The sequence below is a fragment of the Zalophus californianus genome, chromosome 12, assembly GCF_009762305.2.
Source record: "Zalophus californianus isolate mZalCal1 chromosome 12, mZalCal1.pri.v2, whole genome shotgun sequence".
Lineage (NCBI taxonomy): Eukaryota > Metazoa > Chordata > Mammalia > Carnivora > Otariidae > Zalophus > Zalophus californianus.
This window is the reverse complement of record NC_045606.1, coordinates 60996475-61012834: the sequence shown is the minus strand read 5'-3', so window position 1 is coordinate 61012834 and position 16360 is coordinate 60996475. Positions and strand designations below refer to the sequence as shown.

The 16360-nt window shown below is 48.9% G+C and overlaps 1 protein-coding gene across 4 annotated transcripts in view; it reads right to left on the bottom strand.

Moving 5' to 3' along the window:
- Positions 1-16360, bottom strand: part of MINDY4 (MINDY lysine 48 deubiquitinase 4) — a 107977-nt gene that overhangs the window by 79652 nt on the left and 11965 nt on the right. For all 4 annotated transcript variants that reach the window (XM_027574787.2, XM_027574788.2, XM_027574789.2 and 1 more), the window contains exons 4-5: positions 14061-14307; positions 10091-10518 (exon numbers count right to left, since the gene is read on the bottom strand). In XM_027574787.2, the coding sequence (XP_027430588.1) occupies positions 10091-10518; positions 14061-14307 (675 nt within the window). The remainder of the gene's footprint in view (positions 1-10090; positions 10519-14060; positions 14308-16360) is intronic.

Sequence of the window (16360 nt, the reverse complement as noted above, 5' to 3'; positions counted from 1 at the left end):
TGTTTGGGAAAACCAGCTGGGGGGGGGGGGGTCACAAAGGAAGGGGTCACGAAGAGGACCCTCTCCATCAGAACAGAAAAGGATTTGGCAGGGGAAAGACATCAGCTCTCTCTGCCCCAGCAGTCAGCCTATCAGAGTTATCCTCAGGGTGCTAACAAGGATGCTCATCTTTTCCCTCAATCACGGTGCCTTCCCAATCCTTAGGGAAAGCTATGAGTTTAGGCTCTTTTCTCCATAAGCTCCCATATGTGCACATCACCCAAAACTGCCTGCAAATACAACAGGACCCAAGACATGCCCCAGGAACAAAGGGCTGAGGAAAAGTAAGAGAGCTGCTTTAACTTTGAGGAACGAGATTCCCAGGGATACCAGCAAGTTTTTTTCAAGAAATCTCAAGCTTAGAGGAAAGCGGAGAAGAGAGGAGTATGTCCAGGTACAGAAGTGAGGCCTTTGGCTATTTCCCAACTGGGCTATTCCAACCCTGCTCACCCTTCAAGGCCCAGCCCAAGAGCACCTCCTCCTCTAAGACCCTGTGGCACGTGAATGGGCACCATCAACCTAGCCTGGCAGAGATGCTGCCTGCTACTTTTAGGTCTTTTTCTGTCTGCAAGATCACTCATCCCACTCCTCCACACGTTCCTTGAGTGAAAGGAAGACCTCACACTTCACTTTCCTCTCCTCAAGACAAAGCCAATAATCCAGCTCTATCCTATAAGTGTGGAACAATTCTGAGCAAAGTTGAGGGAGGAAGGGCCACAGAGAACTCACCGCCATACTCAGGCAGCTGACAGTCCCGCAGGAGAAACAAGGCGGCCTGTCAGCTCTCTTCAGCGTGGCAGGTGCTGTGAGGAGTATGAGAAGGGGGCCATGTCCAGGGGTCGGAGCAGGGAAGAGATCTGAAGAAGCTTCCTAAAGAAAGCGACTTTCAAAATGACTTAAATATAGGACATCACAGTTGTAACGGGTGGGGTTGGTGGGTTGGTGGGTTGGTTAGATGGATGGTTGGCTGGATGGATGGTTGGTTAAATGAATGTATGAATGAAAAAAATGAGTGAGTCAATGAAGGAATACCAACAAATGAACTTGAGGATAAAGTTTGAACTGTTCCAATTCTACTTAAAATTATCAGTTTAGGTTTTATGACACTGATCCAAGCAGCTCAGCATAATTTTCCCTTTCTTTCTCTTTGCTATGTATGGTCTCTCATTTGCTCAATATTTATTGCCAGGTCCAGGGATACAGCTGGAAAAACGGAAGGAAGGAAGGAAGGAAGGAAGGAAGGAAGGAAGGAAGGAAGGAAGGAAGGAGGGAGGGAGGGAGGGAGGGAGGGAGGGAAGGAAGGAAGGAAGGAAGGAAGGAAGGAAGGAAGGAAGGAAGGAAGGAAGGAAGGAAGAAAAGGAGGAAGGAAGGGAAGGAGGAAGGAAGCCCATTCCAGTCCTCAAGGACTTCATGGAAGTAAAGGTGAGTTAACAAGTCACTAGGCTAAACTGAGGGTTATCCATGATACTGAGGAGCAGAAGAGAAGCATTTAGACTCTGTGGACGAGGCCAGGATCAGGGTGAGACAGCACAGCACCTTGTGTGTGCAAAATGTAAGGAGGCACTCACCCCCAGGTTCATGCAGGTGCCCACACTGCAGATGAGCCATGCTGAGAATGCGTGCCCCTTAAATGCCACACCCTAAATGCCTTGTTGGCTTCATTCTCATCTGGCCCTGTCGCGGCCTCTAGATAAACCTTGCTTTGCAGTTCTGGTAGCCAGGGTCTAGGGAGCTAACTGGCAAACGAGCAAATAAGCATGATGGAGTGAGGGGGGAAAAAAGCACCCAGGAAAGAAGAATCTCCATATACTTCCCCTGCTGACAATCATCGCCCAAAAATTACCCCTGAGCCCTAACAGCCTCCTTCTATCCAGCAGCAGTGGCTTCCCCTGCACAGAACAGCTTCCCAGTCTGTGTGCCAGTGACGAGCGCCCTGGGCAGAGCTGGCAAGGGCCAGATGTGGCTCCGATCTCGGAGCTGTCACTCTGATGTCCAGAGAGGGACAAAATGAGACCACTCACCCCTCCAAGGAGATGTGCAGACGTGTTCTCACCTCTTTAGCCACACTCTGGAGGATCTCAAAGGGAATCTAGAGAAGTCTCTCTGCCCTGGGAAATGCACTGGACAGAAGACCTGGGCGCTCCCGCAGCCGAAGGTACCCAGCAGCTAGTTACCGCGCAGGGTAGGGGCATCTAGCCCCCGTCCTGCACGGCTCCAAGTGGCCTGTAACGTGCACAGGAGCAGTGTCTCATATTTACTCTCCTGCACATGCTAGGAACAGGGCCGGATCCAGGAGAGAGAACTGGTATCCCACCGTGGACGGGGGCACACACGTAGGGGAGATGTGGGGGAGAGGTGCGAGGGAGAACCAGCTGAGCACGGGGCAGCCGCACCCGACGCAGAAGACAGGTCCCCAGAGTCAGCTATGAAGGGGGAGCTGGACCAGCACGGGAGCCCCGGGCAGGCCACCTGTCCACACAGGCCAGTGGCACCCAGCAAGCCACTGCGTATTGTGCAGTTTCAAGAGTCAGCTAATTCCCAACCTTTATAGTCTGACATAAAGTCCAAATAATGTGCAAAGATGAATTAAAATGGAAATTCCACCCATTATTCATCCCACGCGGTGCAGATGTTCTCAGACTCAGGATGCTCAGGTATGGGGAATAGTCAATAAACCACAAATACCACATCCTCGGCTGAGCCCCTGTCAAGCCCCAGACGGCATTATTCATTCCCCATCAGGACGTGGTCAGGCATCAGTGTGCCAGCCAGCCCGCTCATGATCGGAAGCCTGGGAGGGGCAGGTGACCCAGAAGGGGCTGGGATTCACTCATCTCTCCTCTGTGCACTGTCCTTGGTAGGGATCTGGTGAGTGCCTGCTGAATGAAATCACCAGCAAGGGTTGCTGGAGTCCAGAAGATGGATGAAGATCTGCCGCCACCTACTGTCCATTCTGCAAAACCCGAAAAATCCGCTGGGGTGGGGGAACCCTCATGGTAGTCACTAAGTCCCAGAATCAACACAGAGGCAGGGTCACTGATACTTTGGGGCCATGGCGGTGTCTAGGCTGTAGAACGAGGCAGTTAAATCACATTCCTCACCCGATGTTAATGCCTCACCGTGAAGTCTTTGCCTTACACGTGGCCTCTCCAAACCCAAGGCCCCCTTGCCCCGTCAACATCGCTCCCTAACCGCTCCGATCTTCCACTGCCCTGAGAGGCCCACGATCTAGCACCCGAGTATGGAGAGCTTCACGGCAGGCCCTGGGCTTCAGAGGCAGGGAGCCATCCCCCCCTTCTGCATCCCTAGTGGTGAGCGTGGCCCAAAAAGGGCTCAGGAGGCTCCTCCCATCTGATTGATACAACAGGAGGTTACCAGCCATGAAGCCAGTGATGGTTCGCTGCAGTATCAGGATGGGAGGGGCTGTGTGTGGGCCTGAATCGGGCTTCGTGCCAGTCTCCCCTCTAGGGTCTGTCTGCTTGGCCGGCCTCACCAGGACAGCCTATGCACCAGAGGTGATGTCCGTGAACAGGCTCTGCAGCTTGTCTGTTGTAACACGAGCGGCTGGGCGAGTGTACAGGGAGCCACATGAATGACAGAGAAGATGCCGGGGGCCCGCCCAGACCCCCTTGTCTCAGCATGCCCATCTCAGCTGCTGTCCGTGTTGGCTACTAACGCCTCACAGCTGCGTCCGTCTCCACAGAAACGCACTTTGCCAGACTCACCCAGGACGTGGCACAGTGCCCCCCACAGCCCAGGATGGGCAACCCTTAGCCCATGACTGACATGGGGAAAAAAAGCCCTCTCCTAGCCTAATGGTGGGGCAGCTCTGGGTCAATTCACCCTCTCATCTCCCTGTGGGATCCGACTGAGGCCCCATATCCTGGCTGAGACTTCCCCGGCCCTGTCCTGCTTCCCCCACTGCCTTTCTCCTAAGAGTGCCCCCAGTAATTACATGCAACTGACCCTCCATCGCAGGCTTGGCTTCCAGGGCACTGGTTCCCCAAACTCAGCCTGGAGCACATCACCTGGAGGACTTGTTAAAACACAGTCCTGGGGGCCCCTGGGTGGCGCAGTCAGTTAAGCATCTGACTCGGTTTCAGCTCAGGTCATGATCCCAGGGTTGTGAGATCGAGGCCCATGTCAGGCTCCAAGCTCAGCGAGGAGTCTGCTAAAGTTTCTCTCTCCCTCTCCCTCTGCCCTTCCCTGCACTCGCGTTCAAGCACACTTAGTCTCCCCACCCCCACCTCAAATAAATAAATCTTTAAGAGCACACACACACGGCTGGGCTTCACCCCCAAAGTTCCAAGGCCCCATGGCTCAAGCTGCCTGAGGGGACACACATTTACTCAAAGGCTCTGGCCCCTAGAGACTGTTGCTGTGGCCACTGCCGTGGGTTGAATCTCCAAGGGAGGCCAACAATTCCTCTCAATCTCATGACCATGATGACACTGGGCAAACAGTAAGTGCTGGAGCTTGCATGGCCCGTGCATACCTGGAACACAGAAGCTGAAGCCAGTTCCTACTGCAAGATACCCAATGGGACGGGTTTTGAGCTAATCTGCAGAAAAACCACCACGGCAAAGTCCGTGTGGCCGTCAGAAGGCCCAGAGAGTCATTCTGAGGGATTCTTACACAAATGACAGGCCAGCATGCCCCCCGGAGATGTCTATAAGCACAAGTGAGGTCACCCCCAACCAGACCACCAAATTTCACAAAGTGCCACGTGGGGAGCCACCAGGCTTGGGACACCTGGCTCTGGAGACTGATAAATAAAGAACACCTCTCCCAGTGCTTAGTCCTGCACCTAGAGTTTCCCAAGGACCTGCTCTGGCCCTGGCGTGTGGGCAACGGCAAGATCTGTAAAGGTGCAGAGGAAGGCACCCGCCCGTGACACAGCGCAACGGCAGGAAGCAGAGCGAGGCAAGGGCTGCAGGACCAGCAGGTCAGGGCCAGAGACCCAGCACATCCAACTGAGCATCACAGAAACCTCACAAGGGCAGCCCTGACAAGCCAGGGATGCATGACACATAGTCCCAAACAGCCACAACCCCCACAGTGGGAGCCCAGATGACATAGTTCCCAAGGGTCTTCTGAGACCAAAGGATACAGGAAAGAAACAAAAGTCAAAGCAGGAAATCATCCCCTGGGCAACTGAGTGAGATCCGAGGAGTCCGGAGGCAGAGATATTTGTGTTCCCTGACATCTCAGCAGGTCAGATGGTGCACCTGCCCCCTCTCTCCCAGGACACATGCTCCCCGCTCCTGCCCCTGCCTCTGCCCCCAGCTGGGACTCCCGTGGCCAGCCCTGAGCCCCATGTTGCAAGGCCCGGAGAAGGCTCCACGTGGCCACCTCCCTGAGCTCCGTTAGGCCCGGGTGAAGCAGCAATGCTGCACATACAAGCCAGCTCTGCTATGGCCTCACTGTCCTCTGTCACACTTTAAAATGACCACACACACACACGCACATGCACACACACGATCTGGATCTGATACACACTAGGACTCACATCCCCATTTACTGAGTCAAATGACATAAATGGGGAAGGGGTGTGGGTGGGCAGGACTGATGGAGGGGGGCTGGGAAGGGCAGGGAGATTACTCTGGCCCTGGTTTTAAATCAAAGGTGCTGCATACAATTATGTAGTATGTACACTGCACAAAGATGCCTAGCAGAGGGGGCAAGAGACAGCTGAAATCCAAACCATATTCCATCCACCAAACTGTGATTCCAGTTCCACCCAGAACCTTGACAGTTTCCTTAAACTCTCTGGCCTCAATTTCCTCATCTGTAACATCAGGATAATAAGTGCTGGGAGGATGCTCATTCTCAACTCCCAATGTCTTCTGGGAGTTTGGAGGGAGCTCTACCAGTCTACCCTCCTGCAGACCTTTACTCTCCTCCCCTCTATGCACTGCATCCAAAGGGAGGAAGCATGACTTATCTGGTTAATCTGGGAAAGGAAAGGAGAAGAAGGAAAGAAAGAAAGAGAGAGAGAGAAAGAGAGAAAGAAAGAGAGAGAGAGAAAGAGAGGAAAGAAAGAGAGAAAGAAAGAGAGAGAGAGAAAGAAAAAGAGAAAAAAAGAAAAAGAGAGAGAGAGAAAGAAAGAGAGAAAGAGAGAGAAAGAAAGAAAGAGAGAAAGAAAGGAAGAAAGAGAGAGAGAAAGAAAAAGAAGAGAAAGAAAAGAGAGAGAGAAAGAAAGAAAGAAAGAGAGAAAAAGAAAGAAAAAGAAAGAAAGAAAGAAAGAAAGAAAAAGAAAGAAAGAAAGAAAGAAAGAAAGAAAGAAAGAAAGAAAGAAAGAAAGAAAGAAAGAAAGAAAGAAAGAAAAAGAAAAGAAAAAGAAAGAGGGAACATGAAGCTCAGTTGTACCCTTTCACTCTTGAGAGAGAGCTGCTTTCCAGGAGAGCGGCCCCTCCCACCATGTGGCCATGTGAGCTGACCTGCCCTAGGCCTGACATGAGGTGAGGAAGTCTGTCTAGCTCTGGGCCCACCAGGCTTCATGATCATGATTTGCTGTGTCTTCTATCTTCCCCTTATCGATCACATAAATGATATGTATGTTACTCCAGTCTAACTGATACCCTTTGTTTTATTTGTCAATTTGTTCAGAATTCAGGAGAGGAATACTTTTTAGTGAGAACACAGAAGAAAAGAAAACCAACAATAATACTCACACCTCAATGGATTATTATAAGGAGCAAATGGGACAATATATACAAGTACTTAGCATAGTGCCCAGCAAATAGAAAGTAAGTGGTAGGCAAACACAAAGATCCCAAAATGTTTGTTGACTGATCAATATGAGGGTCAACACTATTAAACATGTGTTAAACACCCTTAATTATACTTTGCCTGGTATTGGGGGGAGGGGTTGTGAATGCATTTTTACCTGCTTCCTCTAAGACAAAGTTCATACCATTTTTCAAAGGTTTAATAACCAGCCCAAGGCCACAGTGGTTCTAAGGGGCAGAATGGGTTTGCCAGTCCAGCTCATCAGATTCCAGAGCCCAGGTGCCATACCTCCTAAGTATGCTGTAAACAGTAGGTACTCAATAAATATCTGATGACAGAAGCAGATGGCCCAGAATGACTCTGGAAGTAAGAATCCTAGGCCAGCAAAATGCACAAGCTTGAAGGAAACCTGGAAATCATCTACCCAGTGGCCACATTTTACAGTCAGAGACAATGAAGTCCAGAAACAAATAACTAGCCCAGATCAGCCAGGACAAAGTGAGGACTAGAACCCAGGCCTCCTGATACTCCAGCCACTCCTCTTGCTCCCCAACCCACCATCTCCCCCCAGTCACCACAGCCTGAGAATGCTCCCAACCTGTTAGGTTTGAGGCACTGTTGCCTTTCCAGTACACACAGATTCTGGCATTGGAGGGCAAAACTACAGCAAGCAGATTTTAACTCAGTGTGAGGAAGAATTTTCTAGCAGTCAGAATCATGCAAACCTGCTGTGGGAAGTGGGGAGTTCCCCATCACTGGAGGTGTTCAAGCAGACGCCAGTCACATCTAAAGGCTGTGGAAAGGATTTCTGTTCAGGGACAGAGGTGAAACCATTCATTCACATATTCACCAGACTCTGGAGCTTGTTGCCCAGGTTCAAACCCTTGTTCTGCCTTTTACTACGTGTATAAATGTGGGCAAGTAAAGCCACTTCATTGAGTGAGTTTCCTCATCTGTAAAAATAGGAATTATAATAGTATATCCCTCATAGAACTTTATGAGAAGTAGAAGAGTGAATTTACTTAAAACACTTAGAACAGTATCTTGCACAAAATTGGTCAGTATCAGAAGTTTATTGATCTTGTTATTGCTGTTGGTGGTAGGAGTCATAGTATTAACCAAATATTCATTGAATGCCCTCTGTGTACCAAATACTAGTCTAGGTGTGGGGAATATAAAGGTCCCTGCTCTTATGAAATGTATTTTCTACTGTGAGGAAGACAAATAATGGATAAGTAAGTAAAATAATTTCAGGTAATGATGGGCGCTGTGAGGACAACAAAACAGGCTGGAGATGTGGGGGCAGAGGTGAAGTTGGTCAGAGAAAACCACTCTGAGTCCAGAACATCTGAGTGACAAGAGACAGTCATGAGATGATCTGGAAGCCGGGCCTTTACAGCAAGGGAACAAGCCAGTTCTCCCTCTTGTGGGAAAATAAGCTACACGTGTTGGGTAAGAGGAAAAAGGCCTGTAAAAAGAATAAAGATCTGTAAGTAGCTACATCAGTGCTAAAACAAAGGATAAGAAGGGGGACTGGACCTACCAAGATACTAAGGTATAACTACAAAGCCATAGTAATAAAAGCTGTGGTTATGTGGTTTTAGTTTTTAAAAAAGGACAAAAGACAATAAACACAATAGAGAGCTCAAAGACAGACCATGTTGAAATGGGAACTTAGGAAAGAATAAAGGTGGCTTCATAAATCAATGGGGTGAAGAACAGATTGCAGAAGGTGCTGGGAAAACCGTCTTACTCTATGAAGAGAAACAGAAGTTGATCTTTTCATCCTAACAAACACAAAAGGAAAATGTAAGTGCAATAATTATCCCAACTAAAAGAAAAATTATCTGATCTGATTAAAAATTCCAAATTTATGCTGCTTGTAAGAGATAAGCTTTAAATATATACTGGACCATAAAGAAATCTCAACAAATATCAAAAGATCGAAATCATAAACAGTATATAATGGCAGAAGGGAAAAGAAGGCAGGAATCAAAAGCAGAAACCAGAAAAACACCCCAGATGTTTGTTTTGGTTGATACATGTCTAAATAACCTATGGGGCAAAAGAAGAAATCACAACAGGAATTAGAAAATATTTAAATTAAATCATATGAAATAACATACAAACTCATGGGATACAAACAAAGCCTTGCTCAGAAAGAAATCTGTGGCCATAAAAGGTATTACAAAAAAAAGGCTGAAGGGAGTTGGGGGGCAGGAGAAATGGGTGAACCGGGTTTTGTGTGTGTGTGTGTGTGTGTGTGTGTGTGTGTGTGTGTGTGTGTGTGTGTGTGTTGTTTGAATAAATTCTAATTTTCTTAAAAAGAGGGAAGGATCCTGGCGAACCCCACAGGATTTTGGTTGGAACCCCTAAGTAAAAGGCTACAGAATGGATAAAAGTAAAAAATGGAAAAAGACATCCAATAGATATACTATCATCAATGGAAGACCGGGGTCGCTCTACCTAAATAGACACAAAGGCAGTAAGCATTACTACAGATAGAGATTTCATAACGATAGAAAAGTCTATCCATCCCGAAGATATTAAAAATTCTACATGTATATGCATCAGATAACATAGCCACAAAATGTGTTAAGTAGAGTAGGCCCAGCTTCCTAGGGTCACCAAGGGAGTTCACGGACTATACCTACTTAGCTTGCCATATACCACCAGCGCCCAAGTGCCTAACTCTTGAAGAGAAGAGAAAAAAGGGGCACCCCTGCTAGCGTATTCTAGATCCCACAATCCCATGAGGCTGTTGCAAGAAAGGAAATTTGCCAACCAATCCCCTTCATGAATTTAGAGACAATTCTAATTGTATTTACATACAAACCCTTACATAAAAATATGAATAAATTGAATCAAACAATATATAAAAAGATAATATATCCAAGTAAGATTTATTCCTGGAATGTAAGGTTGGTTTAGCACTGAAAAATCAATCAACATAGGAATCATCAAGATCTACTGTGAAAGCATAAAAGAAGGATGGGGGAAAAAATAAATGCCCCAGAAGAGGCTTGTGGGCGCTGATGCGGCACCACTCCTGGGGTCCCCCACAGGAAATGCCTCTCACACCGCGTCAGCCTGGCCATGTTGCTGCAGGCCAGTCTGGGAACCATCTGCCAAAGCCTTCTTGACTTTGAGAAGAAAGAAGGACCAAGGAAACCTTCCTGAAGCTTCCCGTGTGGGTGCACTCTGGGCTGTTCGCTCCCTGGTGGAAGGACCATACCCACGTTCTCCGCTTCACAGGCTTGCTCTCAGAGCCCAGGGAGCCACCGGGGCCTGGGCCTTCACCTCAGCACAGCATGCTCACCTGAGGGGCAGGGGCTGGCTCCCCTGCCTTGTGAACGTCCTTTCCAACCTCTCCTGGGCCGGCCTGGCACTCCCACCTGGAAAGGAGAACTTCAAGGGTGTCCCGTTGGCCTCGGGGCCACTGTCCGCAGCCGGGCTCTCCTCTGTGAGATCTCGCCACCTGCCGCTCACCCTCTGCAGCAGCCCTTTGCCGGACAAGTGAGGGGGGCTGCCAGGCGTGGTTCTCCGCTTTTCTGAGGTCAGCTCACTGAGCAGGCCCAGGGGGCTCCTGGAAGGGGAGCCAGTGCCGGAAGCCAGGCCCTCCTGGGCCTTGGGACAGGCTGGGGCACGGGTGGAGAGCCCGGGCACTTTCCGGCTCTCTTCCTCGGGGGCCTGGGTGGTGCTGCTCAAGGCCGGGGACCGCCTCAGAGAGCGTTTGCGGAGGGAATCCTAGAAGGGGCGAGCACAAGGGCAGTAAGGATCCCCTTCAAGGGAGGTGGGGAAATACTCCATCCCACTACAAGCATTTGCCCACGATGTTCCCTGCCCCAGGAACGTCGTTCCCCATCCATCCCCACCTCCTCTTAAAACCCTGCCTACTGTTTGGGGAGGTACTCACAGGCTCCCCGCTCTGTAATGCTTTCACTGTGCTCCACCTGTATAAGCCCAGGAGCCTGCTCAGCCCTCTTCCCTCACCCCTTACAGAGAGCACCTTCCAGCAGCAGGGGAAGCTCCAGGCTGAGGCCTGCCTTCTACTGCCTACACCCCCGGCCACCAGCCATATCCCCTGTGCCAAATTATTAGTTTCTCTGTCCCACCCTGCCCTCACCTGTAATAAAACCAGCCCACAATCCACCATCTGTACTTTCTAAAACCTTTCAAAACGAGTTTCTTTTGGAATCCTGCGGCAAATTCTTTTTAACTGCTATGAGGTTGCTCACAGTCCTTTTTTAAGTGTGAATACTCTTCTCTTTAGTTGTAGAAATGCTAATGTTTTTGCTTCCGGGGTGCTACCCCAAACCTGACTGCGGGTGGTTATGTGGTTTGTGCACAGTGTTGCTTTTCTGATAATAAAGAAATTCTCAATTCCAAAACACATGTGGCCCGAAGGGTGGATGAGGGATTGGGGACCTGTAGCATCTGTCTTGCACAAGATGGTGGCATTAAAGGAGAGGCCCATGGAAGGCACTGGCACAGAGCCCGACCCATCAAGGCAGTCAACCAATATCGGCCACCACTCCACAGCCTCTACCCAGTCCCCGCTCACACAGGGCCTTAACCCCTCCTGCTAACAGACCAGGAATGGCAGAGGCCAGTCTTCTTTACTCTCTGGTGTCCGCTGAGCTCCCAGCTCAGCGACCTACCCCTAGTAAGCACTCAAGGCTTGCTTAGTGTTTGGAATGAAGGAATTCCAAAGGAGTCAACTGAAATGGCCTCTCTTACTATCAATGATTAACTGATAAAATGGGAACTCAAGTTGTTTACCAACCTAGGGTCAGGGAGTGGAGGTAGAGGGGACAAAAATAGACCTGTGAGGCTTTTCCTGGGTTTAAAATTTGGGATCTCTCGGCATTTCCAGAAATAATCCTGAACCAAATGGTAAAGCCTGAGCTGGAATAGAAACAGCTAATTCTGTAGTATTCTTGCCTACTGGAAATTACTAGGCACTACAAACCTCCAAAAGCCACCAGGGCCTCCCCTGCCACACAGTGAAGAAAATATTAGTCACCATTCCCAAGAAGACCCAAACTTCTGGCCAAAGGCAGGGAACCCAGCCTCTTACTCATCCTTTAAAAGGGCAGAACTGATCTAGTAGCGAAATGATGAAATACCTAGCAAAGCTTGCTTTTTTCTCTTGAGCAAACAAGAAAGTATGGCCAAGGTACTCAAAGACCCAAAAAACACTTTCTAGAAAACCTGGAGAAATTCTACCACAGCCTATCCTATCTTTCAATGCCCTTCACAGGATTCAGATACCCCAAGGGAAAAACACACCTCCCCAGGCAATCACTCCTCCTTCTAGAAGTTTGGGACAATCTTCCAGCAGTAAAGCAGATCCAAGTCATCTGCCTCACACCTCAATTGTGAAGGGGCTCTCAGCTACACGGATGTGATTGATTGGATGTCATTGTGGGACAGGATCATGGCATTCATCTGGCCCACCAGTTCTCAAAGTGTGGTCTGCCTGGCCTTAAGGGTCCCCAAATCCTTTTAGGGAGCTCAAACCTATTTTCATCATAATAATATGACATGATTTGCCTTTTTCACTGTGTTGACATTTGCAGTAATGATACAAATGAACTGGGTGGGAAAAATTGCTGGCCTGTAGCACAGATCAGGACAGTGGCACCAAACTGTACCAGCTAGTACTGGAGGTATTTGCCACCACTTGCAATAAAAATAAATAAGTACAATGCTAATTTCACCTAAGAATATCCATGCTCAGTCCGCTAAGCGCCCGGCCCTTGATGTCAGCTCGGGTCATGATCTCAGGGTCGTGAGGTCGCCTCCACACTGAGGGTGGAGTCTGTTCGAGATTCTCTCCTTTTCTCTGCCCCTCCCCACTGCTCATGCTTTCTCTCTCGCTCTCTCTCACTCTCAAATAAATAAATAAAATCTTAGAAAAAAGACTGTCCATGCTGAAGCATAAAAAGTATTAATTATATTCAATCTCAACCGTATGGCACACATCTCTTTAATAGTCCATGTGGCAAAATGGAAGGTATACATAAGCACTCTGCCTGATGCAGAGGATGACAGCTGTCTCGAGGAACAGCACTTGCACAACCATCGGAGCTGTGAATTGAACTTGCTAGTTTTTTCCATGGAACAACTGACAGACGAACTGTGGTTATTCAGACTTGGGTATTCGGCAGGCATTTTCTTGGAAATAAGCTGAGCCTGTCGATTCAAGGGAAACAACTGATGGACTGTCAGTGATAAAATATAAATTGTCAGGTAAAAATTAAAATCTGGGGAAACTTGCCTAGCCACTGGGAGCCTGACGGCTTCTCAACACCTAAACACTTTTCCAGCGAGTTGGATGGTAACATCAAGAAATGTGACTTTTTTGATGTGGGTTTATTGTTTATAGTGAAATGTCAACACTCAGAAGATCTCAGTAACTCCGATAACTCAGTCAACCGATATTTTCCAAAGGACCAAACCCATCCCCCCACCCCCCCAGCCACATGATGTAGGCAGAGGCAGGGAGATGGTCGACTTCTTTCTGTCCTGATTCCAAGTGAATTGGGAGAACAGCGCTGGCCTCCAGAGCCACGGCCCACATCCAGCCATGCAGCTCGGGAGAGGGGTGACCCGCCGCGGACACACATGACCTATGTGGGTTTGCTCGGGCTCTCTCACTGGACTAATACCACATTGTGAGTTTGGTGTTTGATTTTCCTTTGTTTTCCTGTTTCTTTGTGGTTTTACAAACTCCTTTTACATTCATTCTCTCGTTTGGTTCGGCCCCCCCACCTGATGGGACCTCCAGGGCCCCTCCTTAAGGAAGACTATGAAACAATGATGGCACATATTAGACTTTCTTTTTAAAGCAAAGCAAATGAAACCATAAAGACTGGGATTTGTTTCCCTTTTAACTACTATGTTCTAAAAAACAAAAAAGATTTTTAAAAATAATAAAAATAAAAAAGATGTTCTCTAGACTTGGATGGCTTTGCCCCGACTCCTGAATGGCAAAGGGAAAACTGGTAGATGTGTTCTCACTCAGCAAAGGAAGGTAAAGCCATGGCATCCACCTCATTGACCTGATGGGTAAACTGAGGGCAGGGAAGGAGATGAGGCCTGCCTGTGATCCCACAGAGGGTTGACAGTACAACCAGCGAAAATACAGGCAGGTGTTCCTCCCATCCGAACACACAGATGACCCCTTCTTGGACTGTCTTGTGGGGTACCCTCAAATAAACCCCTTAAGCCCTGCCGAGTTTTCACTTTCTACTCTCACCACAGCTGTGAAAGCAGCAACCTACCTGTGGGGAACTGGCCACAGGCCCGGCCATCATGCCTCGGACAATCAGGCCAGACTTTGGCCTCACCTTCTCGCCCACCCCCTTCGTGTCCAAGGATATCTCCGACGACTGAAGCTTGTCCATCTTCTCCCACGCTGGGGCCGCAGCAGGGCTTTCACCTGGGATAGCTCGGGTGGGCTGACTTTTGGAGGGGGGCCTTTTGGATGATACGAAGTTACCAAGTAAATCCCCATCAAGATTGCTGTGCCTGCAAAAAAGGGATATTTCCATTAAAACAGATTCCCCACTCGCTAACAATGATAATAAATCCCACATTCAACAGGCACTCATAGCAAGCCCGTTCATAAATCTGCGATGATTCTAACCAGCCAGTGCTTTATCATTAAAGGTAAAGAATAGAAAATACTTTCTTTTTTTTTTTTTTAAAGATTTTATTTATTTATTTGAGAGAGAGAGAATGAGAGATAGAGAGCACGAGAGGGAAGAGGGTCAGAGGGAGAAGCAGACTCCCTGCTGGGCAGGGAGCCCGATGTGGGACTCGATCCCGGGACTCCAGGACCACGACCTGAGCCGAAGGCAGTCGCTTAACCAACTGAGCCACCCAGGCGCCCCAAGAATAGAAAATACTTTCATATCAGGGCAAGTCTGACCTATAAAACAAGACCAGGAAGCAAGAAACAAAATCAGAATTGATGACCCATGATAGGATTCCTCATAGGATATCCTTATTTTGTATCCTCAAATATAAAGAGCATCCTTGTCTCAGACCCAAGTGATTACAGAAAACCACAGCCCTTCAATACAGCCCTGAGCTACATGGAGCCCAGCCTTACCACACATCATTGACATTAGTAGATGGAGACGTGTGGCAAACTTTGTGTTCCCCAACCATTCAGTTAAGATTCAGCTAAGCTGGGCACGCCGAAGGCTACTCTTCTGGGGTTGCTTGGCATTGAAAGAGTAAGAGGGAGAGATTATGTATGTGTGTGTGTGTGTGTGTGTGTGTGTGTGTGTGTGTGTGTGTGTAGGGGAAAGAGAAAAAGAGAACAAAAGAAGATGAGACGCAGTGAGGCTACTCTTCTGGGGTTGCTTGGCATTGAAAGAGTAAGAGAGAGAGATTGTGTATGTGTGTGTGTGTGTGTGTGTGTGTGTGTGTGTGTGTAGGGGAAAGAGAAAAAGAGAACAAAAGAAGATGAGACGCAGTGAGGCAAGCAAGGAGGAATGACAAGAAGGAGCAAGAGACCTAGATAAAGAGGGCTCTTACCTATGATCTGCGACGGATCAGCCAGAGCCCAGCGCTCCTCTGACATGGGCTGGCAGGTTTTCTACCATTAGACTCCGGCCTAAAGGGCACTGACCGCTGCCCTGTGCCATGCTGCTGATTACCAAGCACTGGGTCACACATGCGAGAAGCGGTCGTGAGTGTGCTGTGACAGGGGCAGAGCCCGCAGAGGAAGGGGCCAGAACCAGCTTGGGGGAATCGGGGACTTACAGAGAAGGCAGCACTGAGTCTGAAGGAAGGAGTGGGCAGGAGATGACCAGAAGGCCCCGGCACTAGCACAGAGGCCTCTAAGAGCAGGCCGGGCCCAGGTGAGCGATGTGGGCTGATCACGGAAAGAGCTTTGCAGGCTATCCTTAGGAGGCTGGATTTTACCCTGGAAGCCGTGGGAAAGCGTCTGAAGGCCTTTCCACAGGGGAGCAACATGGCCAGACTTGTTTGCGGGAAGCTCCCACTATCTTAGGTGGAGGGGGGATTGGAGCAGATGACCAGAAGCCTGGTAACCAAGGAAGAGCCTGTGGGAGCTAGGCCGGGCAAGAGGGGAGGGTGGGAACTGAGGCACTGCTCTCAGGGCAGAGAAAGCAGGAAGGGGTCTAGTGTCATTAAGGACTCACAGAGGCAAAAATGATGGGGTAGGAGAAGTCAAGGAGAACACCCAAGTTTGTAGCTTGGGCAACCGGGTGGCACTCGGGAGCCTTCACTACTTCTGCTGGTTCTTTATTGCCTCAGAAATATTTATTTTCCCAGCCAGGCAGTAAGTGCCTTTGAAGAAAGAACCATCTTCTTCCACACCACCCTGATTCACCTTCACATCTTAAGCCTTGAGTTAGTGTATTTAATGGTCCTCATCCTTGGGCAGCTCGAGGCCCAGACCCTACACCTTGGCTACCCTCAGGAAAGAAAAGGCTTCTCAACAGAGCTGGAAGGAAACACCTAGCCCCAGGGAGTTAAGACTCTGGAGTGACTACAGGCGGCATATTAAGGTTGTAATTTAACATAACTGCTTTCCAAATAATGGAGG